Source organism: Dichotomopilus funicola, assembly GCF_033296635.1.
Source record: "Dichotomopilus funicola strain CBS 141.50 unplaced genomic scaffold C8A04scaffold_80, whole genome shotgun sequence".
Classification (NCBI taxonomy): Eukaryota; Fungi; Ascomycota; class Sordariomycetes; order Sordariales; family Chaetomiaceae; genus Dichotomopilus; species Dichotomopilus funicola.
Genome location: NW_026944101.1, coordinates 67,737 through 92,951, shown reverse-complemented (window position 1 = coordinate 92,951; position 25,215 = coordinate 67,737). Strand labels below are relative to the sequence as shown.

Here is a 25,215-nt window from a genome sequence, read left to right as displayed (position 1 = left end):
GGGGGGGGGGGGGGGGCATCGGATGGTCGCATCGATAAAAGCTAGGGTGGGCTTCCGGTGCGATCGGAAATGGGCATATTATGTATGATGGGATCCACAACATACTTAGTATTAGCCACAAGCCCTTTTGTAGCGGCGTCTGCAAACCGGATTGCTAGTGGTAGAAATTATTGAGTGGAAGGTAGGTAGGTTAGAACAGAACTGCGGGGTTCTCGAAAATTCGCGCTGTGAGCTTTTTTTTTTTCTGTCTTCGGAGTTGAACCCGAAGGAATCAGCCTTATGCAGTTAGGTAGCGTAGCTGTAGCTGTAGTGGTGTGTTCGTCTGAGTGTGGAAGAGTCATCCTGCAAGAAGGCTCGGGCCGAGGATAGTCGGGCAGCTAGGTTCGGCGTGTCATCGTCCGTCAGGCTTGATGTGTGGGGATGTGGGATGTCTTCATAGTAGTTGGGGATTGTCGGTTGAGTGCGTTTTGTGTGTGAAGTTAATAAGGGGGTAACGGGAGATATTGCTAGTGTACGTTTACTGGTGCGATGGGTAAGTGTGAGTTGATCTTTTACTATGTAAGAGAGAGCCGCCCTATTTTATCGATTTAGAGGGGGTTCCCGGGACGGGACGGAGCATGACGGGAAATTGACCATGTCACACTGTGTACGGACGAAAGAAATCCCATGCTTCGTTTGTCGTAGGTAACGGCCGGAATTCAATGGCGAAATCCGGATGTCAGGATTGGCTCTTCAGTTCACTACATAGTACACTACATGTGTAAAATCTCGAGTTCCTTCGCCCCTTGGTGCGTCAAAGGGTCTCAGAGAGGAACAAATTCGAAGGGTTCCCTTCTCCTCGAAGTAGTCCAAAAGGGGCAAGAGTTGGCGGGGCAACCCCTCGTGGGGCAGACCCGTGGAAGCTCCGGGTGACCCACCACCTAGCGGCCCTGCTGCGCGTTTGGGCGCGTATGGCGGGGCACTCAGACATTGAACCCTCCACAGCAAAGCACATTGGATCTCAAACTCTAACCTTTCCCTGCACGACATACCTCCTTTACCAGCTCCCCCGAACGCCCCGACACCTTGCTGCATCGAGATGCAGCGGAAACAGGGACGAGGGCCCTCGGGGCTTCAGTCTCGGCTGAAACCCGTTGAGCTCGACCCGCTTGCCGAATACGGTCTTCCTTCGAAGGGAGAGAAGAGGTAACCCCACCTAATAATACTCGGTGCTTTGTCTCTTGTTGGTCTCTATGATATGATATTCTGACAATGCCGCTGTAGACTACTCGTGCATAAAATCCAAGAATCCTACTACGCCCTGATTGCCTCGCGATACCTAGCCTTTTGCACCGCTGCTGGCGACCGTGACAATCTCCAGAAGCAGTTTGCCGGGCTCTCCCTCTCCAACAACCTAAGCTCTTCTTCCTCAGCGTCACAACAACTTAGCGTAGACCAACTGCCCTCACTACCCTCACTCACGGCTACAGCGCAAACAGCATTGGCAGGAGCATCTGCTTCCTCGTCTAAACCCGAAAAGCAAACGAAATCGTCCAAGAAGAACGCAGCGACGGAGGCCGAAAAGAAAGCGAGCGCAGAAGAGAAACAAAGGGATACCCTTCCCCAGCTCCTGTTCGCGCTGCGTAAACTGCGCGAGGGTCTCGTAAGCGCTGATCGGCGTGACCATTTCGCCGCGCAGGTCTTTTTGTTTTCTGTCCGGCTCGGTGTCCTCACGGGAGCCTACGAAACCTACTTGCCCGCAGGGCTGCACCTGCTACGATGTCACGGCCAACCACATGATCACAGCCTCGACTACGCAGGCCTCCAACCACCCCCCAGCCGCGGCTCGTTGTATTCCGTTTCCTCCTCGACGAATTCCGCAGGCGGGGGTGGTGGTGGAAACACCGACAGCCCAACCCCAGCCGCATCTCTCACCAGCGTCGAACACCACGAAGTAGTCAGCTACCTCGTCCTAGACGCCGCCTGCCGCCGAAGCGACCTCTCCGGTGCCTACGCCCTACGCAACCGCCACCGCCACCGCCCACCTTCCCCGCAAGACGACCCCTTCGAGCAGCAGCAAGCCCTCAGAAACTCCCAAACCTTACCCCCACCACCACCCCCACCATTAACAGCAGCCCCACTCCGCGGCGACGACAAACACGTCGACGCCGCCCTAGCGGCCCTCGTCTCAGACGACTGGGTAGCCTGGCGCCGAGTACGACGACAAGTAGACGGGTACCGGGCACGGCTGATGGGGTTTGCGGAGGCGCGCATGGTGGGCCACACGCTGAAGGCGTTCGCGCGGGCGTACCTGACTGTGCCGCTGGCGGTGCTGGAGGAGCAGACGGGGTGTGAGTGGGAGGAGTTGAGGGGGACGTATGGGGTGGGTTGGGAGAGGGAGGGGGAGAAGGTTGTTATTCGGAGGGTGCAGGGGAGGTAGATGGTATGTTCATGGTTGGTGGGTTTTGGAGGATGGGGTTCGGTGGAAGGGGTTGATGGGTTTTTAGTGGAAGGGGGAGTGAGGGACGGCGTTACAAACAAAAGGAAATATTGATACCCTGGGTATATCATATCACATATGGCGTTTGAAGTTTAGGGGGGCACGCAGAGGTAGAAGACAACTGTAGAACACGACGGAGTCGATATCTACCCCAACAAAGCGAATTTGCACTTCTGACGCTCAAACCACGCGTGTGCACTTCATCGCTCGGGCCCATCTTGGTCACACACAAAGCATCAGTGTTTGACTGTATGCGGCTACACACATCGCGGCAGCTCCCGCTTCCCGCTCCCGTTGTTCACCTCCCTTGCGCACAGACAGGGATCGATAGTTAAGTCAGGGGAGTTATGTAGACAAACAGACCGACAGGCAGCCTGTCGCAAATTAAGATATCATACAGTATGTTTGGTTTCTCATGTACATACCCCCCAAAAAACACAGCTATCCGATAAACATATGCATAGCGCAGCGCTTCCATTACACATTCATCCTCCTCCCCCTTATCATCAAAATCACGTTCAAATCAACGCATGCCCTGTTTCTTCCTCCCCCCCTCGCTCTTACTTCCCATGCAGAAGCTAAAGGCAAGGGAATGGCAAAGAAATATCAACCCCCAACTTAAAGCAGCGCAACAGCAGCCATAATCCCACCAACCGCCCCCAGCCCCGCCGCCGCCGCCGTCTGCCGCGGGCCATAGTTGGTGCTGCTCGAGCTCGCGTTGTTCCCGCTGCCGCCGGCCGTGCCGGTGGGCGCCGGGGTGGTGGTGGCTCCGCTGCCAGTGCCAGACGAGGAGCCAGTGGTGGTCGCGGCCGCGCTGCTCTTGCCCGTGGAGGTGGCGCCGCCTGCGCCGGTGGAGCAGGCGACCGCGGTCGGGAGGTCGTTTACGCCGACTGCTTTGCAGATCTGGTTTGGGAGAAATTAGGTCAGTTGGTTGGGGTTCTAAGACAGGGGTTGGATAGAGAGGGATAAAGGGAAGAACTCACGTTGGCAGCAGCAGCGACGGCCTGCTTCTGGTCGGCCTCGTTGCAGTCGCCGGCCAAGCAGCAGGCGATCTCGCCGAGGAAGCTCTTGTCCCTGCAGATGCACTCGACGTCGCGGCCGCAGTTACCGATGCCGCCCTGGAGGAAGCTGTTGGCGCAATTTTGCTAAATAAGGGGGAAAGAGAGGCAATGTTAGTAAATTAGGCGCTTCGTAGAAATCTGTCGTCGGTTGACGGTGAGGGAAAAGGGACGAAAGACGTACAGCGCAATCGGGTAGGCCGAGCTGGGCGGCGACTAAGCTGGAGCCCGCGAGGGCCAGCGTGAGGAAAGCAGTGAAGGTCTTCATGGTGGCGGTGGTTGGTTTTTGGGGGTTGTTTACGGTCAATTGACTGTGACGTGGAGGAATCGAGAGAGTCGCAAACGATGGATGATTGAGAATCAAACGGTAGCGTAGTTATCGGCGCAAAAAAGGTCTCAACAAGAAGTCACGGAGATGCGCGGGAACGAGTTGGCCCCCTGTGTGTTTAATACCCCCGAGTTTGGCCCCCCGGGTTCCCAATTCCCGTTGCCAGCATCACAATGGAATCCAATGGGGGACCTGGAAGCTTGCATCCCACTGATCCCAGGCACACAGGCCCAATGGAACGGTCGCACCTGGATCTGGAGGTCGAACCGGCCAGCGTGCGGTGTGACTGGCCCGTTAGCTTGGGGATGTCTCCACTGCGGTAGCTCCAAGCGGAGCGATGTGCATGGCAAGGGCCATTCCGGTCCTGCCGAAAAGGGACTGGAACTGCCCATGACGCGCACCTGCAGCTTTTTCTCTCTTGGACCAACCTGAATCGATTTTTGTCCTTTGTTTAACTAGTTAGTTGTGGAAATGACAACTTTTTTTGACGAGCGCATGCGTTGTTGGCGTTGTTTTTCAGACTGACACACTGGACAGATACACTAGACACCAATCCAAACTCAATCCTCATACACGTAAGCTGCCAACAAACCAGCTTCGAGATATTACACCAGGGATGTGTCTGACATAAAATGACAATACATCCGGCTGTGCTCGGGGGCACGGCTAGGTAGCGTAGTGTAGAACTTGTTCATCGGTTCTCGGGGCGATCCATACCTTGCACCTGTGTTGGCGATGCACGCGACCCTGCTGTTGCATTCAACTGCGGAGAAAAGACCGCAAACAGCCATGGCAGTTGATTAGCCTCAGAGTTTACCAGCAACGGCCTTGTTCTTGCGAGGCTTGCGAGGCAACTGAGAGACACTAGGAGGCTGCCTGAGCCGGCTGAGTGTGGGTTGGCAAAGTCGATCCTCCCAGAGACTCGGTGTGATGCTTTGCCCTTGCCTCCGGTTTATTGGCCGTTCTGGAACATTGAAACTGGCCGAGCCGGGCGGACTTTCGGGGACTCGAGGATTTGCGATTCCCCGGTTTTTGATGCGCCCAGAGTGGAAACCGAAGTAAAAAGAAAAAAAAAGCAGGGTCCCTGATTTCGATCTCGCCTAGCCTTTTCGAAGAACCGTGCGGCGGTGAAGAACATGCAGGAATGCCCTCTCTTGAGCTGAGAGAGGAGGACACAGGAAAAGATCGAAACATCGTGAAACACCACACAAACCACAGAATGGGTGTGCAGCGGCATTTGAACAAGTTGATTCGGTCTCGGGAACTCGGCGGCTTGCATTGGGATCCTCGCTCCCCCGCAGTTTATCCCCTCGGATTGGCCCGCAGCAGCGGGCGATTTAAGATTGGGGACCAGCCCCGCCCGACAGCTGCAGCCAAGCTGGTTGCTTTGACGGGCCGGCAGCCGTCCGGGTGATGGTGTTGTGAACAAGCGCAGCCAAGCAGAGCTCAGCAAGAGCTCGAGACCCCTGTTTGACAGCAGCGAACCCCCGAGCCCCCACCGGTAGCGGCGCAACAGGGGGTATGAGAGGGGGGGAGACTTTTTGGCTTGGATTTCCTCATCTCACCAGCCGTTCGCTCGGCAATGGTACCTCATGTCCATGGCACGGATGCGCTGAAGGATCTGTCTGCCTTTCAACATCCAACACCATCCACGCCACCGATTTGTATCTGCCGGAGCCATAACGGGCACACTGCCATGCGACACCCGTGATCGCCTGGTATCTTGAAATTTCGCGGGCCTAAAACAAGACGAAACGGAATAAAAAAGGCGGGACACGCGCGCGCAAACTTGGGCAACGTGACCGGGGCTTGAAGGCTTCGAGATATCAAGATGGGCTTGGGAATTCTCGAGGACAGGGTCCTGGAGGACGTGCCAGGTACGTGATACTCACCACGCGATTGAGACATAACATACAGACGTGTGTCTTCGGCGTTCACTAACACCACGCGCGCATCGCAGGAACCACACGCTACTTCGACGACCCCGAGCGACCGCAATACGCCACCGACGGCCACATCGCCGAGCACCTCAAATGCGACACCAGCGGGCCCGTCCCAATCATCCTCGTCCCGCAGCCCTCCGACGACCCCAACGACCCCCTCAACTGGCCGCTATGGAAGCGCGACCTGATCACCTTCATCCTCTCCTTCGTCGCCATCCTCGCGACCTGCCTCGGCCCCATCCTCGCCGCCAACACACTGACCCTGACCCTGTACTACAGCGTGCCCTTCACCAAGGTCGCTGACCTGACGGGATGGTACCTGCTGGGCGTGGGCATCGCCGCCTTTATCTTTGTGCCGTCGGGCCGCATCTGGGGTAAAAGGCATCTGTTTGTGGGCGGGACGCTGCTGCTGGTGGTGACCTCGGCGTGGGGCGGTGCGTCGCAGGGGGAGGATCGGTATTCGAGTATGGTTGCCGCGCGTGTGTTCCAGGGCATTGCGACGGCCCCGTTTGAGTCGCTGGTGAATGCGGCTGTGGGAGATTTGTACTGCGTGCATGTAAGTGGTTGATCGGAATGGAGTCATCCCGCGGGTGTATCTAGGGTAAGGTCTGACTGAGAGACAGCAACGCGGTATCCGCATGGCGTTCACCAACCTCGCGGTCTTTGGCGGTGCGTTCTTCACGCCCATCCTCGTCGGCAAGATCACCAACACGATCGGCTGGTGGTGGACGTTCTACCTGGTGGCCATTTTCTGCGCGGCCAGCTTCCCCATCCTGTTTTTGTTCTGCCCCGAGACTGCCTACCGCCGCGACGCTCCCCCGGAAATCGATCTCGGCTTCCTAGGCAACGGCGACAACTCGCGCTCCGCTGCTGCGGGGCCCTCTGCCGGTAGTGCCGCCGCGCCCGAAGACGTGGAAAAGTCGGCCGCCAGCAACGGCAACAACGCCAACGGCGCCGACGGTTCCACCACATCCCCAGCGTCCCCCGTCAAACCCGCCAACCGCCCCAAGGCCACCTTCAAGGAGTCCCTCGCCCTCTTCAACGGCCGCAAGACGGACGAAACCTTCTGGAAGCTACTCCTCCGGCCGCTCCCGCTCTTCCTCCAGCCCGCCTTCCTCTGGGCCTGCCTAATCCAGGGCTTGATGATCGGCTGGACCGTCTTCATCGGCGTCATCATGGCCCAGTTCTTCCTCGCCACCCCGCTGTGGTGGGGCGAGGTCGACACCGGGTACGCCTACACGGCCGCGTTCATCGGCGCCATCATTGGGTTTGTCGTTGCCGGTCTGTTGTCGGATTCTAGCGCGCGGTTGTTGACCAAGTGGAACAATGGCATCTACGAGCCTGAGTTCCGTATCGTGCTGGTTATTCCCCAAATGATTCTTGGGTGTGCCGGCCTGTACGGGTTCGGTATCACCGTGGATGGACTGTTGCTGGGGCAGTACCACTACGCTGTTCCGCTAACGTTCTTTGCGTTGGAGGTGGCAGGGATGGTTATTGGTGCTGTGGCTAGTTCGCTGTACATTGTTGATGCTTACCGTATGTCCTTTTCCCTACCATTACCACTACTGACAGAGCTTGCAAGGTGGAATACTGACATGAACACGCAAAACAACAGGCGACCTGGCCATCGAGGGCTTCACTTGCATGATCATCTTCAAAAACATTTTCAGTTTTGCGCTCACTTTCAAGGCCTTCCAGTGGCTGGTCGCGAGTAGCACCCAGGCCACGCCGCTGTTCAACATTCTTGCGTCGATCCAGGTCGCTGCGTGTGTGTTGAGCATTCCCATGTGTAAGTTTTTTTCTCTCTTTTTTTAATCCTACTCCTAGCCCGTGGTAGCTAGTGGGTGGAGGTGTTTAGTAACGTTACTGACTTGGCTGTGTGTTTAGATGTCTTCGGCAAGCGGATTCGGTCCTTCTTCCACCGCCATGATTTGCTTGAGATTTTCAAGGTTCGGTAATGGCCAGTCAGGTTTATGACTGATCTGCAAGAATGACGGTTTTGCTTTTTTGTGTTGTGGTTACGCCTGAGGGTGTCCACCCCTGGAAACGAGGAAGAGTTGGACATAGCCGGTTTATTTTTGCGTTTTCTTTGGTTTTTTTTTTTTGATCGGCTACGGCCGTTTTGCGATGTTTTGCATCTATTTTTTGCCTCACATATTATATCCACCTACCTTACTTAATACTGCTCACTTGTGGCGCTTCTTCGGCTACGAGGGATGATGACCTACGAGGAAACATAGGAACTAGGCGCGCGGGGAGTATACCAGTCAATGGACGTTATTTACGATGTACAATGCAATGGCGTGTCTCCTTACTATGTGAACATCGTCGAGTCGATCAAGTTAGATTAGGCTAGGCTTACATGCTAAGCTCAAGAAAGGCAGTAAGTAGATCAAGAACTAGCTCGCCATAGCTAGATATCAAACAACCATCGCCGTAACCACAAACAACGAACCCAACCGTACCCTCCCCCACTTACACCTCACAACTTCCCCTTCGCCTTCCTCGGATCCTTCAAATTCTGACTAACCACCCCCTCCACCAAATAATCCGGATACTTCATCCCCGGATCCAACCCAACCCCCTGCCCGCCCTGTCTCCTCCACCCAGCCCCATCCACAATCAACGTCGTCCCACTCACATAACTCCCCGCCTCACTACACAAAAACACCGTCGCATCCGCAATATCCCTTACCCGCCCCCACCGTCCCGTCGGCACCCCGCGTTCCATCTCCCCTTGCTCCTGCAGCGAACTCGCCAACCGTTCCATTCCTTCCGTCCCTGCGATCGCCCCCGGCGCGATGCAGTTCGCCGCGATACCCAGCGGCCCGTACTCGAGGGAGACTGACGCGATGAGGGAGTCGACGGCGGCTTTGGCGGCGGAGACGTGGGCTTGCAGTGGCATGCCGGTGTAGTGGAAGGTGGCGGACACGGCGAGGAGGCGGGAGGGGGCGGTGTTGGTGGGGGTGCGGTTGGCGGCGGCCGAGGTGATGAGGTGCGGGATGGTGGCTTTGATGGTGTTGAAGGTGCCCAGGGTGTCGATGTCGATTACGACTTTGAAGGCGTTGGGGCTGAGACCGGAGATGGGGGAGATGAAGTTGCCTGCTGCGCCGGCGCTGAGGGGGGGTTGTCAGTACGAAGAATATGGGGAGTAGAATGGAAGGGGAACGTACATGACATAGTCGATGGAGCCTAGTTCCTTTGCGCAACGGTCTGCTGCGGCTTTGAGCGAGTCGAACTGTTCATCCGGCGTGTCAGCAGTCAGTAGTCAGGAGTCAAGCGTTTCACCGCTCGCTCGCAAGGGTCGAGAAAACTCACGTTCCGGACATCGACGTTGCCAATGCCAATCACACGGGCGCCATTACGGACTTTGGCAATCTCCTTGGCCGCGGTCTCCGTCTTTTCAACGTTACGGCCGATGATGCAGGCATTGGCACCTAGATGGACGAGAGCCCGGGTTTGCGCGCTGCCGATGGTGCCGGCGCCGCCGGTGATGAACAGGACTCGGTTGGCTGTCGCATGTGTTAGTTGATGTGAGGCTAGGAAAGTGAACGGAAGGAAATGTTAAGGGAACAATACCAAATATGCCGTCGGCCCAGGTGTTGCTGAGGTACTCGGATTTAGGAATCGACATTGTGCTGCGTTCAGTACTCTGCTGCGTTGGAGGTGTAGTAAGACGAGAGTGGACGGTAACTTTTGGCTGTGGCTGGGGATCACCAAATAAGCATGAACTTCAAGGGCTGGGACTTGGAATGTGAAACGAGGAGTTAAATATCAATAATCAAAAGAATTCCGGAATTCGGAGGTTCATCAAACACCCTCAATTCCGATATCAATCTCACGACTTCGGCCGTTTTGCTGCTTGAAGGAATGCTTTCGTCGGAGTTGCCTACGCATCACCTGAGCCCCAGACGGAACCTCGGCTAGACCCACTCGCCTGCCGGCTGCCGTGATTTCGGCTCCGGGGAATACTGACCGCCTTTTTCAACCGGCAGAATTCCTGCATTTCACCAGTAACGACGCGCACTTCGTACCGGTACCGAAATCACCACAATCGGATGACAAATATCTCGAAACCTAATCTTCATAAGGTTCATAGAAGTCAGCTTCCCTGGCACTATAAAGTACCTTCCCTCATCTTTCTCAGGTCAGTTATTTGGAACACTGCTGAGCACCAGAACAAAAGGGCGGTAGCCGAATTAGGACATTCTACACGAGGACTCCATAAATGCTTGGCACTTTGCCCCGCCAACCCACTCAAAGCGAACCTCACACCACCAATTTACGCGATCAACACCAACGGCGATCGGCATCGCGTTTCCACCAGGATCCGTCGGCGTTTGCTTTGCCACTCACCAAACACTGTGCAACCCGAGTTGATTCTTGCGTATTGAGATCAACCAATCGGGTTGGTTCATTCAGTCAATCGCAAACGCGACCATGGCGCAAGACAGTGAGGTCGCGGCACCGACAAGGAGAAGGTTCAAACGGACCGTTCCGCGAAAGCCATTAGCTGAGGCGGAGTCAACCCTGGGAGATAATGGCGACGACCTGGATTTCTTTCGGCGGTCGAAAGATGTGTTTACTGAAGCCGAACCTGAGCCTGAACAAGACGACGTAGAGAACCAACATACCCCTAATGGGCGCAAGCGCAGGAAATTATCGTCGACCCCGCCGGCGAAACCGTCGCGGAGTCGCGAGCCATCGACGGTTGCCGATAACTCGGACGACGATGATCTAATCATGGATGTGAAGGGGAAAGGGAAAGAGGTCATCCCCGCTAGGAAACTCTCAACGCCAAAGATGCCTTCTTCCTCTGCGCACCCACCCAGCACGCCCGGCTCGAGTGGCGGAACCCCAAGAAGACCAGGACTGCGAAGCAGCGGTCTAATCCCCCCAACAGCCGCCATCACCGTGATCGACTCCGACGACTCTGACTCCGACAACGGGCTATCAACCACCACCAAAAAGCCCCCGCCCAGCTCGTCCGCCCCCATCCCAATCCTTTCCGACCTCGAGGACAACAACACCGACAACGAAACAACCGCCACCACGCGCGTCCCCGAGGCTGTCGCCCCCGACGAATTCTCCGAATGGGTCACCAAAGCCCGCGCACTCCAACAATCCCCCTCCCAAGAAGCCATCGTCAAAGTGATCATCACAACGCGCATCCCCGGTCTCGAGAACCACCCCCTGGTGATCCGGCGCCGTCTCAACCAGGGCGTGCGCCTCCTCGTGGACGTCTGGCTCTCCAAAGCCCAGAGCATTACCGACATGCCGGCTGGTGCGGCCGCGGGAGGAAACAACTTTTTCTTGACGTGGAAGGGGAATAAAGTGTATCGGAACAGCACGCTGGCGTCTCTGGGCGCGTCGGTGGATGCGAAGGGGGATATTGTGGCGCCGCCGGGGGAGGAGGGGTATTTGAGTGAGGGGATTCATTTGGAGGTGTGGACGGAGGATGCGTATGAGGAGTTTTTGAAGGGTCGTGGACAGGCGAGGGCGCTGAAGTTGGGGGTGATTGGTGGTGATGGGGTCGGTGGTGGGAATGAGGAACAGGGTGGAGGGGTGGCAGGGAATGGGGAGGAAGAGGAGGAGCTGGAGGCGGTAGCGACGCAGAAGAAGAAGGGCATCCGGATGTTGCTCAAGGCCAAGGAGCATGAGCCGGTCAAGCTTACGGCGAGGGACGAGACGAGCGTAGCCATACTTGCTGAGGCGTTCCGCACGCAGCGGGACATTGGGGCTGAGTGGGAGGTCACGGTCTGGTTTGATGGGGAGAAGTTGGAGGAGGATACGGTGGTTGGTGATCTTGATGTTGATCCGGACGAGGCGAACCAGCTGGAGGTTCATGTCAAAAGGCGATGAAAGGACATTATGCGAGGTGAAAGACGGGTGGGGGGTTGGTTATGGCCGAAATACGAGAGGATATGAGGGCGGCGGCCGTGAAACATATGATACCCAACGAAGCTCACGATAGCGGGGAGCAGACTGTGTCAGATTTGCTTTCTGATGATTGATGTCTTAAATCCACCGGATTTTATCTTTAGGAAATCTAGATACTTGACCGGGTATGGAAATGGATCTCTTTTTGCTTCGTCAACGCATGCCACTTGTTTTGAAAACACAAGTAAGTACTCCAAACGCCGTTTCCCAACCATGTCCTACTTGATGCTTTGCCCATTCATCCAGCCCGATTTTAAAACCTCTCCTTCATCCGCGAAGCGATTATCCTTAGGTTGTTGTAGACTTTGCCAGGCTGGGCACCGAGCACCAGCGAGACGATGCTAGTGAGGGTTAGCAAGGCTATATTTGTTCGGTCAAGCGCAGAGCAGACAAACCTCTCACGAGCCATGCCAATGTTTTCAAAGGCTCCAAGGATGTGAACCCTTGATCCGGCGAGGACGATACGGGTTTTTGTCGCTGAGAAATAGAGTTAGCTATGATGCTGGCGACTGCCCTGATCTCTCCTCACTTACCATTCTCAATCGCAAATTTGGTTTTCTATAATTTCGCCTGTCAGCACTCATCCATCTTGAAGTATGCTTCGCCCCGCAGCAAGGACAACATACCCCGTCTTTACCCGCAATCCGCCCAATAGCACGACCCAGCGCGTCTGGCCCAAGTGTTTGGCGCACATCCTTGATGTCAAAGGACTGGATATACAGCGAATCGAGGCGCAACAGGGCAATGGCGTCGTCGAGGTCGAAGCCCATCGCAAATGCCGACACGAAGTCGGCACCCATCTGCAGCGCGTCGTTGGAGGCCGTGAACTTCGAGGATCGCAGCTCTACCCGCTTCTCCTTGATGTTCATGCGCACTTGAAGTTTGCAGTGATCGACCAGGGGTGGGTAGCTTGGAATGTGTTAGATCATGGGGGGTTGGCTGGGATTGGGGGAGAGGAGACCTACATCTGGTGGATGTCAGTACATGTCATTGGTGTAGAAAGAAAGATGGGAGATCTCAGTGGAAGCAATGCAGTCATACCTTGGACCAGTTGCCCTTCAACGCTGACATCCGGTTTGGTGGAATAGGAATCTTCCGTGTCTCCGCGCGACGAATGGGATCCTGGAAAGGCAAAGCTATCAGCCAAAGACGGCCTCCCCAATTGTGCAACTTGTGATCCAAACTGCCATACCACATCCTGCCCTGGCGCAAACTTCGGCCGCCCCTCTTCATCAATCGCCATTTCTGTGTCATCGGTAGCCGCTGTCGGAACAACGGCGGTGGGATCAACCGCTGTGTTGGCCTCCTGCATATCGATAAGGAGCTCGTCGTCTTGTTCGGGTGCCGAGATGGGAGTCGCTTCGGGGGCCGCGACAGGCTGGATGAGTGCTGTTGGTGCAGGCATTGTGACTGTCGTAGGTATTTCCAACCAGTATGCCCTCGAATATCGCTGGGAAATCTGGGAATTCGAGTTCGAGGAGTGTGGCGGGGGTCGGGGTTATCGTCGTCGGTGACAGTTCTGTTTCACCGTCAAGTATTCCGTAGATGGTTCTTCTGGTACGATTTTGGTGGTGGGGTTCGAAATTCAGTCAAAAAACTTGTGGGTCTCCTGGCAGAATTCTAATCTTATCCATTGGCCGATGGTCCAGCCTTCCCAGAGAATCCCTGCATCTTTTTCACCACCGCTTGCTGGGGGTCAGCGTTAGCGTCATGCCCCCCATCGGGCAAGCCTCCAAGATTTCGTGCTTCCATCGTTCACCAAGCGCTGTTGCTTCCATGCCTTGCGTGCGTGCCAGCAACACCCCTCCTTGTACCTTACCTAACCTTACCATACCAACCACCTCCTCCTCACGCACCTCAAATTTGGGAGCAGCCACAACAAAACACAGGCCGCTGCCGACGTGCACAAACCCTGCATTTTGCGGCTTCGACAATGACTTGAATGAAGCTTGAACAAATCAGCCCCCACCCGAGGTGCACATTGCGGCAACAGCATGTCTTTCAACAATGACCTCTAGCGCAACGACGACCCAGCTGGGCCGCCAGCTCTGGGGCTCAATCCGCGATTCCGCTACCGTCCTAGCCACGAAACTCCCGACACGACCGTCACCGTCGTCTGCTGCGGGGCAGTGTTCGTTCTTTTTCAACACCCCACCGCAGTCGGCCCAGCACACCACCACCCGCTTCTTCCACTCTGCCCGTCGCTTTTTCTTTCCCCAGCTCCCGTATCCCGCCCGTATCTCACCCCAAAATGTTCGAAAGAGCTGCACTTCCGGCGGCCTGCTCCTGCTCGGGCTCAGTTCCAGCCCCTCCTCTACCAGTACGGTGGTGACGACATGCACGGCCGCCGCAGACTCGGCCCTGGCCGGAAGTCCGGGACAAAGGGCCAACCTGAGCTACCTGGCAAGGCAAATATGGAATCAGCAAAGCCGGCACGGTAGGAATGGTTCAGGGAAACAGGATGTGGTGGCCGGAAAAAGATCAAAAAGTTCTAATGGGAAAGGGAATGGGAATGGGAACAAGAGGAGCAGGGCAGCCAGCACCGAGAATTCCACTGCCGGTGCTCAGAAGCCGAAACCTAAAACATCACAACAACCGCCCGCCAAATCACCAATAGTCCACGATCCAGCCGAACCAGAGTCCCTAGTGAACTCGATGTCCAAATATTTGCACCTCCCAAATATGCCCCATCGTCCCACAAAAGAGGAACTATTAGCGGCAGCTAGTGGATTCAGGCAGCGTTTAAGAGTGCGCTTCAAGTGGTTTTCCATCAGGAGCATGCGGCCATGGAACGCCGATGAATGGGGTGCCTTTGTGTCTTGGTTCTTGTTTGGACATCTTGTGTGGATTTTGGTTGGAACGACGACCTTCTTCTCCCTCGTGATCCTTACCATTAACACGGTTTTTGCTCAAGGTGGGTCACCTCAAAACGGCCATCTTTGGATGGATTATGTTTATACTTGAAGAACTTACTGATTGGATTGTTCAGAGACCCTTGCGAAGTGGATTGGTGACTATCTCACCCAATCTGCTGGTTTGACTGTCGTCTTCGAGTCAGCTATTGTGCCAAAATGGAGGGACAATGTCATCACCTTCCGCAACGTGTTTGTCTCTCGCCGGCCAGGCCAGGGGCGGTCAACAGTTCAAAAGGGTTCCTCAAATGCTGCTGCAGAAGCTGCCGCAGCGAGGCTAGCCGACCCTGACGCGGCTGCCGCGGAAGAGGAAGATGACGGCAACTACACCCAATTCGATGTAACGATCGACACCGTGGATGTCACACTCTCTTTCATCAAGTGGTGGAACGGCAAAGGGCTCTTGAAGGATGTCGAAGTCAAGGGCGTCCGGGGCGTGGTAGACAGGACATCCGTCCAGTGGAGCGCTGAGGGCCTAGACCCACACGACTACCGACACGAGCACAACCCAGGAGACTTTGAGCTGGACCATTTCAAGATGGAAGACCTGCTGGTCACCGTGCATCAGCCCCACGGCTTCCGCCCCTTTTCCGTCTCCATCTTTTCCTGCGACCTGCCCCAGTTACGGAAGCAGTGGCTCTTCTATGACTTCCTCTCCGCCTCTCACATATCAGGCGCCTATGATGGCTCCCTGTTCACCATTCACCCTCGCCAAATACACGGCGTCGCTTCTGGGGGGGAAAGGCGGAAAGACGAATTTGCGGACGAATCCGTTTGGAAGAAGTTCTCCCGTTTACGAATCGACGGACTCAAGATCGACCACTTGAACCGCGGTGTTGAAGGACCATTTGGCTGGATCTACGAAGGCAATGTCGACATTGTGGCCGATGTGATGTTCCCAACGGACCCTGAAGAGGGAATTGGGAAAGTCGTGGCCGAGTTCTACGACAAGATGGAAGAGGCCGTCACCAGCAACCGGTACATCAAGATCCTCGAAGACACGGGGAACCGTAGCTACTACAAGTTCCAAAATGGTGTCATCCGTAACTATGCGTCTGGTATCAATTTCATCAACAGCGACAACGACAACGACAACAACAACACCAAGAACAACAACAACGGGACCGATCCCGCCAATATTCCTCCCTCTTCCCCACTCGAAGAAACCCTCGCCTCACCCTCCTCACCAGCAACACCATTTAGAGACCACGGACTGTTCGACGCGGGCGATCATCACGATGACCGTCCACACCACCAACCACCCGAGGAAGAAACACCTTCCTACCTCGTCATGGACCTACGCATCCACCTCAACGACGTGCGCGCTGCCGTCCCACTCTTCAACAACCCGCACATGAGCTACGTCAACCAGGCTCTCGTCCGGCCCATTGTCGCCTACATCAACGCCAAGCGCACGTACATCCCCGTCAACTGCCGCATTGTCAAGCGGCTGACGGACTTTGACGGCTCCTGGACGGTGTGGGACTCCGGCCTGATGGATGATACGGGCGCCGAGGTGTATTCTGCGTTTGCGAGGAGTGTGGAGGACCAGCAGAGCCGGGTGAGGAGGTTTAAGAGGGTTGGGTTGTGGACGGTGAGTCTGATTGTGCATGCGCTGTTGGCTGGGGTTGCGGGAGAGCTGGCGTGAGATCTGGAATCTTCTCTTCTCTCTTGCTTCCCTGTTTGATACTGTGATGCAGTATGCCGTCCGTCCCATGTACGAAATGAAGGGATATGTGTATAAATAAAATGAAAGAAACCCGGCACACGCCTGGGTGGATGAGTACATGAATGGGTTGGGGTATCCTGGAGAGTCTAATGATTAACGACTTGGGTTGGGGGAGGCGCACAGTTCGTCTAGGTGTAGAGGTGCGCTCTTAGCGCCTTGGGTTTTCCAGTCCTGGGCCAAATATAAACCGCCGACAGAAGGCACCCCGAATGATCACTCTCTCAATCAACTCCTTTTGGGCCAAACGTGATCTTGTTTGTCCATCTAGTGGAGCAAGCTTCCATATACCCTATCGGTACTGATCTCGCCAACCATATTCCCCTTAACTCCTAGTGAGCAACGCAACACACCACGGGGTGGGTTGTTAATTCCCTATTCCCCAAAATCTATCGCCTGTCCCATGTATATTCCCACCGCGAACCACCCACCCTACCCCGCTCCCACCCTCGGCTCGGCAGGCAGGCCCTGAAGCGTGGTGTTTTGTCTGGACGCAACGGGCCGTCTGCCGAGAGCCCAACGAAACCCCATTGTGGACGATGGCAGAAGTAGCCAACGCTCATCAGAGCTGTGGGGATTATCGATAGATGGGGCGCGCTCAGCAATTCATCCGACACTCTGTGGCGGTCTTCACATGAAGTCATCGCTAGAAACACGCGTGGTTAGCTCACAGGTTGCGGCAGGTCAAAAAAAGGCCCGTAGATCGTGTCACTTACTCGCCAAAGTTACCGTCATCAAACGTATCCATCTCCGCCCCCACGCCACCGCCACGGGCAACACCGGCCAGTGAAGTCTTGGTCTTGGCCGCCTTGCTCTTCTTCCCTCCCTTGTCGGCCGCCTTCTCCTCCTTCATCTTCTCGTTGCTGAGGGCGGTAAGGGTGCTAGCAATCTTCTTGATCTGATCACTCGGCAGATCCTTAGCCAGCTGCTTGGTGAACTCCTGCAGGAACAAAGTGTAATGCGCCTTCTTAGAGCTGTTGGCGAGGATGGGGCCGAGGATGTTGCGCAGCTGTTCGAACTGCAGCTTCGTCGCGGGCTTGAACAGCGGCAGCGCCGAGATGTCGACCGTCTTGGACGGATCGCTCGCGTCGATGGGGACCGCGCTGCCGGCGGTCGTCGCCTTGCGCCCGCTGCTGATCCCGATGTTTCCGAACAGGTCTTCGGCGTGGCGCAGGTCGGATTCCTTCTCGGTGCGGCGCAGGCGCTCGCGACGCTGCGCCTCGGTCTCCTCCTCGTCGCTGTCTTCGTCCTCGGCGTCGGCGCGGGCCTGAGCGCGCTCTGCCTGGCGCTCGGCTATCCGTTGAGTCTTGCTCTTCTTGTTGGCGGCGGCTTCGGCCTCGGCCTTGGCCTTCGCTTCGGCGGCCTTCTTGGCCTTCTCGCGCTCGACCTCGGAATCTTCGGCGGCATCCCATGATTCTAGGACCTATGGCCGCAGTATTGTTAGTTTGGGCTCTGGGAGATACGTGGCCGGAAGGGATGGGGAGGGAGTGTGGAAAAACGGTCGTACATCGCTATCCTCGGCCTCTTCATCGTCGAACTTGCGGCGGGCGGCGCCTACGACGGGGGAGTCCGGCGCAGAGCTTGACTCCTCTTCATCTTCTGCAACGGTTGCGCATTAGTACTGATTTGAACCTCGAGTTGAAGAAAAATCCGCCGGCAGTCGTGTTTGCGCCGCCATACGGACTTTCCCCCATCATCAAAGGGATGCCCCGCGTTAAAATTGTGGACTGTAAAAAAATCGCGGGGTAAAAGGAACAAAGGAGACTTACCCCACTGTTTCCTTGGGCCAGGCATGATTGCAGGTGTGTTTTGGTGAATGGAAAAGGTATAGGATCCTGTTTAAGCCCCAGAGGCAAGATTTGGCGGAGATATAAAAGCAGAGTGGAAGGTTGGTGATAAGGCTTGAAGTTGGGTGGCCTTCGAAAAAGTTGTTCAGGTCCAGGTGCCGCTCAAGAAGGCCTGTGGGCGATTTAGGTTTGCCCCTGTCAGTGTTCCGGCATGTCGTCCCTTGAACCCCACCAAAGGTCCGTCCGATCAAGATAAACACCACCACATTGCTGAGACGATTAACTCCCTCCCGAAATTCCCCATTTATCCTTGCCAATGTTGTTTCACTCCTTCGTAGTTTGCTTCATGGCCGGCTCTCGTTCTGTCCTCTCATTCTGACCTCTCATCCTTCCCTACCATTTCAGTCCCGTTGCTGTGAAACGATCACCGATGCCCAAAAGTGACTCCAGGGTGTGTCGGTATCATCAACGACGGAGAGATATTAGCATTAGCGTCACCCACCTCTACAAGAGTTCATCTGGAACTATCCATCATCTTCGCCGTTGGTCTGTTCATTTCTTGGTTCCCTTTTGAAGAAAGGACTGCCTGTTCGCGCCCCAGTGTGCCACATTCAGCCTCAAGCACAGCACCAGGTCCTATGGTAACAAATGCTACTGTGTTTCTTCGGAAATGTGCCGGGTTTGTGTTATTCACCGTTAGCAGCAGTCTAGACCCCACTGCTCCGCCGAATCCGCCTTGTGGTCCTGGATTTTGAAGCCACAATGCCACGCCATTGGGCCAGAAATCATGCCTCAGTCCCACAAGGCAGACGCGCATCTGGATGCGAGAACGACCAGAAACGGAAAGGAATTGACCATGTCGGTCTGGGAGCAGCTGCTGACAGCTGACATTGACTGCCATTAACAGCTGACGACAGCCCGCCGCAGCTTTCGCGGACCGCTGCCTGGAGAACCCCGACGGAGCTTCATCGTCGGCTCCTGCCCCAGTCGGTGGCCTCTGCAGCTCCTGCAGACCCAGAAGGCAAGCAACTCCGGGGAGGCAACCAATCGCTGGGCCCAGCGGCCGCCAACCCAGCAACAACGCACCTGCCGCCTCAGAACAACGTCCTGGGCTGCTGAGGTCCTACCAAGAGTCCTTAGCACGCACGCCGCGGCGTGGAGATCGCAAAAGGTTCTCGTTTTGTGTGAGAAGCAGAACACGCAGGCCTAGGACTGAATGACGATCCCTCAAACTTGACTTCCCTCAGGCCTCCCCCTTCGGTGAGGCACCACGCAAGAGCACCACGCAATCCACACAGCAGGAGTTTTATCAAAAATGGGTGGCGGATAAGTTTGTATTCCTATTTGTTTGTTGGATTTGTGCACACCGTATTACCCATTCATTTTTACGCTTGTTCTCTTGCACGCTTGCACGCTTCTCTTTGACCTCGACCATTCGCCCCCGGCCATTCTGTTTCACCCCACCCCAGCCGACGACCGGGTGGCAGTTGACAGCAAGAATTGACTGTGCACCCCATCCTCATCGCCGCCACCGTCGACCAGATGGACAACAAAAAAGGTTTCGCCTCCTTAATGGAGGACCACTCGTCAAACCCTAGTATCGTCATGGAGACTAGTGACGATGTTCGGTTCGGCGCGCCAGGTGGGGAGGCTCAAAGCACATACCCGGCCCCGTCCCACTCCGGCCTAGATCTCGACTTGGCTCCGGACCACGGTACCATGTCTTGCGTGTAAGTATACCGAGTGTCTATATCTAGATCTAACATGATATCCTCAGGTTCTAATCATACTCGTTGTAGAACGAAAGAAACACCACAGGAAGACTGTGCCAGGCATAGGTTCATCGTGTGGGCCGCCGTGAAACGCAACTCCTCAGTGCGGATGTCGGACGTGGAGCGGCTCGAATGCCCGCTGCTCCGATGCAGAAAGAGGTTTTTGGATCATGAGTCTATGCTCAAACACCTTGCGGAATGCAGGCATCTCGCCTCGGGGGAGTACTGGTGCTATCATCACATGAGGGTGGAACGCTTCGATGACGTGAAGTGCAGACGATGCTTGGGTCACCCTTCTAAGAGGAGGAAGATGTTATCAATGGCCAAGAACTTCTTCCACTCTCTTGGTCACAAAACCAAGAAACCTTCAGAACTTGGGTTTGTCGACGAGACTCTACTACAGCCGCCCCCGGCCTACGAATCCCTCGATATCCCCGAGCCAGACGCCAGTGCTAGCGAGCTGCCGTCGTCGACCGAAATCCTCGAGATCGATTCCCTCGAAGTGCCACTCCTCCAGAATAACCCCGTTCTCCCGCCCATGTCCGTACAGACGCCCACGCCCACGCCCACGCCCACGCCAGCTCTGAACGACGGTATTAACCCCCAGGCTCTCCTCGTACCACCACCACTACCTGCCATTCCCGAACTCGACTCGAACGGAGGGTTCTTACCATGGCTGCCCATTACCAATTTCACCCCAGGACTCTCCGCAGGGTCCGATTACCGGACAAACGCTACTCCACTCTTTGCACCCTCAACAATGGCTATTCCTTCAACGCTTGACGCTCGTCTCTTCCCACCCAGTAATGAACTTGGCCCTCTTAGGGACATGGCTGCGCGGCCGGGTTTGCAGCTGACTACCCCCGGCCTCACAGTTCGCCGGCCAGCTGTTCGACCTGCTCCTAAGCCTGCGTCCACAGCCCCACGAAGTAGCATGGGGTTGTCGCCCAGTTCGTCCGTCCGGTCGACCGCTAGCACCGACACCAATGCTAGCACTGTGAGCTACACCAGCTCCATGGTTTCCTCGGATACGAACTGGAGCGGAGCGTGGTCCATGGGCACTGGGCTCGACACCAATCTGACGTCTCCTGTCGACGGCACCATGGGCGACGAGCTATTTGCCGATGTCATGAACACCAACCCAGCCGAGTTGTGCCCCGACACTGTTCATACATTCTTCTCGGAGCTCCCAGCTGATCTCCCCATGTTGGAGAATGCCTGCGACATGGGTTCGGATGCAGATGCCTTGCTCGGATTCGAACCTGTTGCGCCCACTGGGTTGACGTATGCTCCCGAAATACTAGCAGCAGACATCGCATCGCAAGCGGCTGAAATTGCCGGACTTGAGGTCGAGAAGGCAAACACGTGCTGCTCTGAGACCAAGTCGTTGGTCGGCACGGCGTGGGATGCTTTACAAGAACACATCTTGTCTTCCATGGTGAAGATTCAGGGTTACGAAAACAACCATGTTGCCGGTCAACTGAGGTCCATGTCCATCAAGACGGTTGCGACCACAGGGCTGCGAACTTTGCGGAATTTGCTCAACGGCGAAGCACCCTCGACGGCCAGCGACGCCTTGTGCTTAATCCACCTCGTCTATTCATTTTCACTCATTTTACACGGCCAGGAGGCGCCCGGCAATTCCACACACCTTTTCATTCAAGCCTTGGGCTACAGCGACAGACTGCCTCCACATGATAAAACCCTGTACAACCAACTCGTCACGACCATTTGGCAGCCTCCAGAAGTGAGCTTGGCAACCCTGAATAAACTCATCTCTGCCGTATCAGCAAGTGGACTCCGGTCCGCTTCAGATCCCAGTGGAAAGGGGAAATCGCGGGAACTGGCTAGCCCTGTGCTCCCACATCGCGAGGATGCATTGCTCGCGGCGGCCCAGGATTTCCTTGATGGTATGTGCCCCCCCGACGTAGAAAAGCGATGGAGATGACTAACTGTGTCCAGAACTCGAAATCAGCCTCCTGAACCAAGGGGACTTACCGCTGGATGTGCAAATCTCGGAATTACACATTACGCATTTGAAAGAAGCGAGCCCGGCTGGTCCGGTCAACGAAGCGCTGATTTCAACGGCTAAGGGCGCTCTGGTGGAACTTTCGCGACGATTCAACGATGCTGGCCTCAAGAGTGGGTTGGAAGAGGTGTATCAAAAGATCCAGACATCCTCCATCTGCAGCGTTCGAAGGATTGAGGTCGAGATCCTTCGAGCTGGCAAGGTACGCTACCTCGATTCGGTGACCAGAACGATCGTTGGGCTAACTTTGCTTGATACAGACCCGTCTCCCGAGTAGCAAATTCTTCGGCGTATATGTGCCCCACGTTCGAAAATTATGCGATCAACTGTACATGATTCACGACGTGGGCGTATCGCGGCGCGATGTCTACCATGGGCTTGGCGTCACCTTGATCGAGACTCTCGTATCAGAACTCGACAATTCGGGAAGCAAGCTCGAAGCACAGCCGCCCGACGATATCGACATGTTCCTCAACGAGATCCCCGAAGTGCCAAGTCCCCCTGCAGCCAAGTCACCCGGCAAACCGCCACCGTTGAAAACAAAATTCAGCCAGACGCAGCTTCTCACCCCAACAGCCAGTTCCAGCGGTAGCAGCCCATCGGACACAACGGCCAGCCCGACAACAGCGAGCCCGGCAACGACGGAACGACCACAGCGATCGCCAGCGGAAACACCAGACCAGCAGTCCAGCAATGGCCAAAAAGTAGAAGCCAACTCATGCTGCGATATTTGCGGGTACCGGCCCAAGGGCGATCCGCAATGGTTCAAGGGCAGCATGGCCAAGCACCGCAGGCTGCAGCACAGCACGGAGCCGCCCAAGATCTTCAAGTGCCCGTTCCCGGGTTGCACGAGCCAGTACAAGAATCGTCAGGATAATTTGCGACAGCACCAGATTGAGAAGAACCACTGGGTTGAGGGGGATGAGGGACCGCCGAGGCGGCCGAGTAAGAGGAGGAGGGTGGCGGAGGATGATTGAATGGGGTGGCCTAAAGTCGGCTAGGGGCTTTGAGGATTCGGCTATGAATCGGAAGGGATGATATACGATGGGAAAACGGGGGGTCTATGATTCGACTGTTTGCTTCTTTTTGGGCCGTATGATTCATGATACCACTATGCATAGCGATGGCTTGGAGTAACTTGTTTGGATGCCATAATTATAAGGGCATACTTGGGCCGCTGTGCCCAAGCGTTGGATTTAAGGGGTGGGAGGGAAATATACAAGGCCCTACTGGGATATGAACCATTGTTGGTTCCTTAATACATGTGGCCTAAAGGCCAATATGCTTTGACCACTTCCTGAATCTTGATCAAGCTGCCGGTGACACCGCCATGAAATACCTGCTACAATAAATAGAGTTGAGTCACGGAAGTAGATCGGAATTTTATAAACTAATCGAGTACCTAACTGTCTACAGGCAGACAAATAAAGAGCGTTTATATAACTCGGCGGAATTCCCGTATTTTGTTCGGACTGTTTATTTTCTTTTCGCCTCACGAGACCTCTTGACCCCACATCAGGCGGTAACTTTTGAACCCTTTTCACCCCACCAGCTGCACTCAATTCACTTCAACTCAACTCAACTCACCTCAACTCCTCCACTTATTCTAGGCGGAACTCAAAACTAAATCCAAACTCTGATTTATCGAAAAGATTCCCCAAACGGTATTGAAGCAAGAAAGATAAAAAGAAAGAAAGATGTCTTCAACAACTCCGCGCATTACCGTCCTCGGGTCTTTGAACATGGACTTGGTGGCTTACGTCCCGCACCGTGAGTCTTGTCTCTTTTCTAAGTTCATGACTTGCATAGAACTTTACGTTTTATGTCGCTTTCCGCTCCTGTCTATCTCTCAAAACACCTGTCTTTCCCTCCTTGCTCTCACTTTCTTCGTCTATGTTATCAATTTTAAAAATCAGAATGAATCATGTCCTAACCCTTCGGCAGACCCCCTCCCAGGCGAGACGTTGACGGCCGACGAGTTTGCGACGTCGCCGGGTGGGAAGGGTGCGAATCAAGCTGTGGCGTGGTATGTTTACTTTCTATCTCCGTTTTGTTTCCCTATCCGGTTGTAGAGTGCTGCGTTCTGTCGAATTGTGTGAGTTGGATGGCTTTGGCTGACGCCTGAGGGTTTCGATGTGTACAGCGCCAAGTTATCGCGGGCGAGGCCAACAGACGGCGAGAGAAAGGAGACTGAGAGCGGAACGGAAAAAGAGTGGGCGGGCGAGACGGCTAAGGTGGCGATGGTCGGGTGGTATGTCTCCTTTTCTTTTCCCCCCCTTCTCCCCCCTTCCCCCCCGCGCTCTCTATCTCTCTCCCCCCTCTCTCCTATATCCTTACTACCATTCATACTCACAACCCCCCAGCGTCGGCTCCGACCCCCACGGCACCCAACTCCTAACCAGCCTCTCCACCCACGGCGTCAACACCACAGGCGTAACCTCCTCCCCGCACCACCAAACCGGCGTCGCCCTCATCCTCGTCGACAAACCCACCGGCGAAAACCGCATCGTCCTCTCCCCTGGGGCTAACCATGCGCTGCAACCGGGGGATTTCACTCCCACTGATACTGCCACTGGGAATAACAAAGACGGCTTAGATCTCCTCCGTACCGGGCCTGGTAGCAGCAGCCCACTACCAGATCTCCTAATAATGCAACTCGAAATCCCCCTCCCCACCGTCCTCGCCGCGCTATCCGCCGCGCGCACAGCCGGCGTGCCCGTGCTGCTTAACCCGGCGCCGGCGAGGGTGTTGCCGGATGAGGCGTATGTTGGTTTGGCGCATTTGGTGGTTAACGAGACGGAGGCAGCTATTTTGTCGGGGTTGTCTGGGGAGACGGCGGAGGAGTTGTTGGAAACGGAGGCCGGGTTGGAGAAGGTTGCGAGGGGGTTTGTGGGGAGGGGGGTGAGGAATGTTATTATTACGCTGGGGGGGAGGGGGGTGTTTTATTTTGGTTCTGGTCGTGGTGGACCTGGTGGTGAGGGTAGCGGGAAAGAGGTGTGGGGGTTGGTGCCGGCGGAGAAGGCCAAGGTGGTGGATACTACGGCGGCGGGAGATACGTTTGTGGGACGGTATGCGTTGGATGTGGTCGGTGATGGGGGGTTTGATATTGAGGTGGCGGTTAGGAGGGCGAATCGGGCGGCGGCGAAGACGGTGGAGCGGGCTGGGGCGCAGGATTCGATTCCGTGGAGGGATGAGTTGGAGTAGAAGTAATATGGTTTTGACTGTATCCTGACTATCTTTA

The 25,215-nt window shown here is 55.5% G+C and overlaps 10 protein-coding genes across 10 annotated transcripts; 6 read left to right on the top strand and 4 right to left on the bottom strand.

Annotated features, from left to right (window-relative positions):
- Nucleotides 1–1,078: 1,078 nt before the first annotated feature.
- On the top strand, nucleotides 1,079–2,419 carry C8A04DRAFT_15016 (uncharacterized protein; the record flags this gene model as incomplete). The annotated part of the gene is made up of 5 exons (XM_062778328.1): nucleotides 1,079–1,185; nucleotides 1,264–1,503; nucleotides 1,573–1,760; nucleotides 1,863–1,985; nucleotides 2,112–2,419. The coding sequence occupies 5 exons, from the start codon at nucleotides 1,079–1,081 to the stop codon at nucleotides 2,417–2,419; spliced, it is 966 nt and encodes a 321-aa protein (XP_062633741.1).
- Nucleotides 2,420–3,097: 678 nt separating this feature from the next.
- On the bottom strand, nucleotides 3,098–3,805 carry C8A04DRAFT_39967 (uncharacterized protein; the record flags this gene model as incomplete). The annotated part of the gene is made up of 3 exons (XM_062784778.1): nucleotides 3,098–3,382; nucleotides 3,463–3,624; nucleotides 3,722–3,805. 3 exons carry the CDS (start codon nucleotides 3,803–3,805, stop codon nucleotides 3,098–3,100), a joined length of 531 nt encoding a protein of 176 aa, XP_062633740.1.
- Nucleotides 3,806–5,696: 1,891 nt separating this feature from the next.
- On the top strand, nucleotides 5,697–7,766 carry C8A04DRAFT_15002 (major facilitator superfamily domain-containing protein; the record flags this gene model as incomplete). Its single annotated transcript, XM_062778321.1, has 5 exons — nucleotides 5,697–5,742; nucleotides 5,826–6,364; nucleotides 6,432–7,344; nucleotides 7,424–7,597; nucleotides 7,696–7,766. The coding sequence occupies 5 exons, from the start codon at nucleotides 5,697–5,699 to the stop codon at nucleotides 7,764–7,766; spliced, it is 1,743 nt and encodes a 580-aa protein (XP_062633739.1).
- A 524-nt stretch (nucleotides 7,767–8,290) lies between these two features.
- Nucleotides 8,291–9,442, bottom strand: C8A04DRAFT_32119 (uncharacterized protein; the record flags this gene model as incomplete). Its single annotated transcript, XM_062781983.1, has 4 exons — nucleotides 8,291–8,924; nucleotides 8,982–9,046; nucleotides 9,127–9,320; nucleotides 9,388–9,442. The coding sequence occupies 4 exons, from the start codon at nucleotides 9,440–9,442 to the stop codon at nucleotides 8,291–8,293; spliced, it is 948 nt and encodes a 315-aa protein (XP_062633738.1).
- An 806-nt stretch (nucleotides 9,443–10,248) lies between these two features.
- On the top strand, nucleotides 10,249–11,670 carry C8A04DRAFT_15012 (uncharacterized protein; the record flags this gene model as incomplete). The annotated part of the gene is made up of 1 exon (XM_062778325.1): nucleotides 10,249–11,670. The coding sequence occupies one exon, from the start codon at nucleotides 10,249–10,251 to the stop codon at nucleotides 11,668–11,670; it is 1,422 nt and encodes a 473-aa protein (XP_062633737.1).
- A 331-nt stretch (nucleotides 11,671–12,001) lies between these two features.
- Nucleotides 12,002–13,153, bottom strand: C8A04DRAFT_39963 (uncharacterized protein; the record flags this gene model as incomplete). The annotated part of the gene is made up of 7 exons (XM_062784777.1): nucleotides 12,002–12,089; nucleotides 12,144–12,225; nucleotides 12,282–12,306; nucleotides 12,375–12,657; nucleotides 12,714–12,715; nucleotides 12,790–12,870; nucleotides 12,941–13,153. The coding sequence occupies 7 exons, from the start codon at nucleotides 13,151–13,153 to the stop codon at nucleotides 12,002–12,004; spliced, it is 774 nt and encodes a 257-aa protein (XP_062633736.1).
- Nucleotides 13,154–13,755: 602 nt separating this feature from the next.
- On the top strand, nucleotides 13,756–16,308 carry C8A04DRAFT_15026 (mitochondrial distribution and morphology proteins-domain-containing protein; the record flags this gene model as incomplete). Its single annotated transcript, XM_062778332.1, has 2 exons — nucleotides 13,756–14,662; nucleotides 14,738–16,308. The coding sequence occupies 2 exons, from the start codon at nucleotides 13,756–13,758 to the stop codon at nucleotides 16,306–16,308; spliced, it is 2,478 nt and encodes an 825-aa protein (XP_062633735.1).
- Nucleotides 16,309–17,016: 708 nt separating this feature from the next.
- On the bottom strand, nucleotides 17,017–18,180 carry C8A04DRAFT_39961 (eukaryotic translation initiation factor 3 subunit J; the record flags this gene model as incomplete). The annotated part of the gene is made up of 4 exons (XM_062784776.1): nucleotides 17,017–17,032; nucleotides 17,103–17,809; nucleotides 17,894–17,985; nucleotides 18,156–18,180. The coding sequence occupies 4 exons, from the start codon at nucleotides 18,178–18,180 to the stop codon at nucleotides 17,017–17,019; spliced, it is 840 nt and encodes a 279-aa protein (XP_062633734.1).
- Nucleotides 18,181–19,715: 1,535 nt separating this feature from the next.
- Nucleotides 19,716–22,951, top strand: C8A04DRAFT_15018 (uncharacterized protein; the record flags this gene model as incomplete). Its single annotated transcript, XM_062778329.1, has 5 exons — nucleotides 19,716–19,903; nucleotides 19,973–20,659; nucleotides 20,750–21,855; nucleotides 21,908–22,176; nucleotides 22,235–22,951. The coding sequence occupies 5 exons, from the start codon at nucleotides 19,716–19,718 to the stop codon at nucleotides 22,949–22,951; spliced, it is 2,967 nt and encodes a 988-aa protein (XP_062633733.1).
- A 720-nt stretch (nucleotides 22,952–23,671) lies between these two features.
- On the top strand, nucleotides 23,672–25,178 carry C8A04DRAFT_32112 (Ribokinase-like protein; the record flags this gene model as incomplete). The annotated part of the gene is made up of 4 exons (XM_062781982.1): nucleotides 23,672–23,744; nucleotides 23,919–24,000; nucleotides 24,118–24,225; nucleotides 24,338–25,178. 4 exons carry the CDS (start codon nucleotides 23,672–23,674, stop codon nucleotides 25,176–25,178), a joined length of 1,104 nt encoding a protein of 367 aa, XP_062633732.1.
- Between the last annotated feature and the right edge of the window lie 37 nt (nucleotides 25,179–25,215).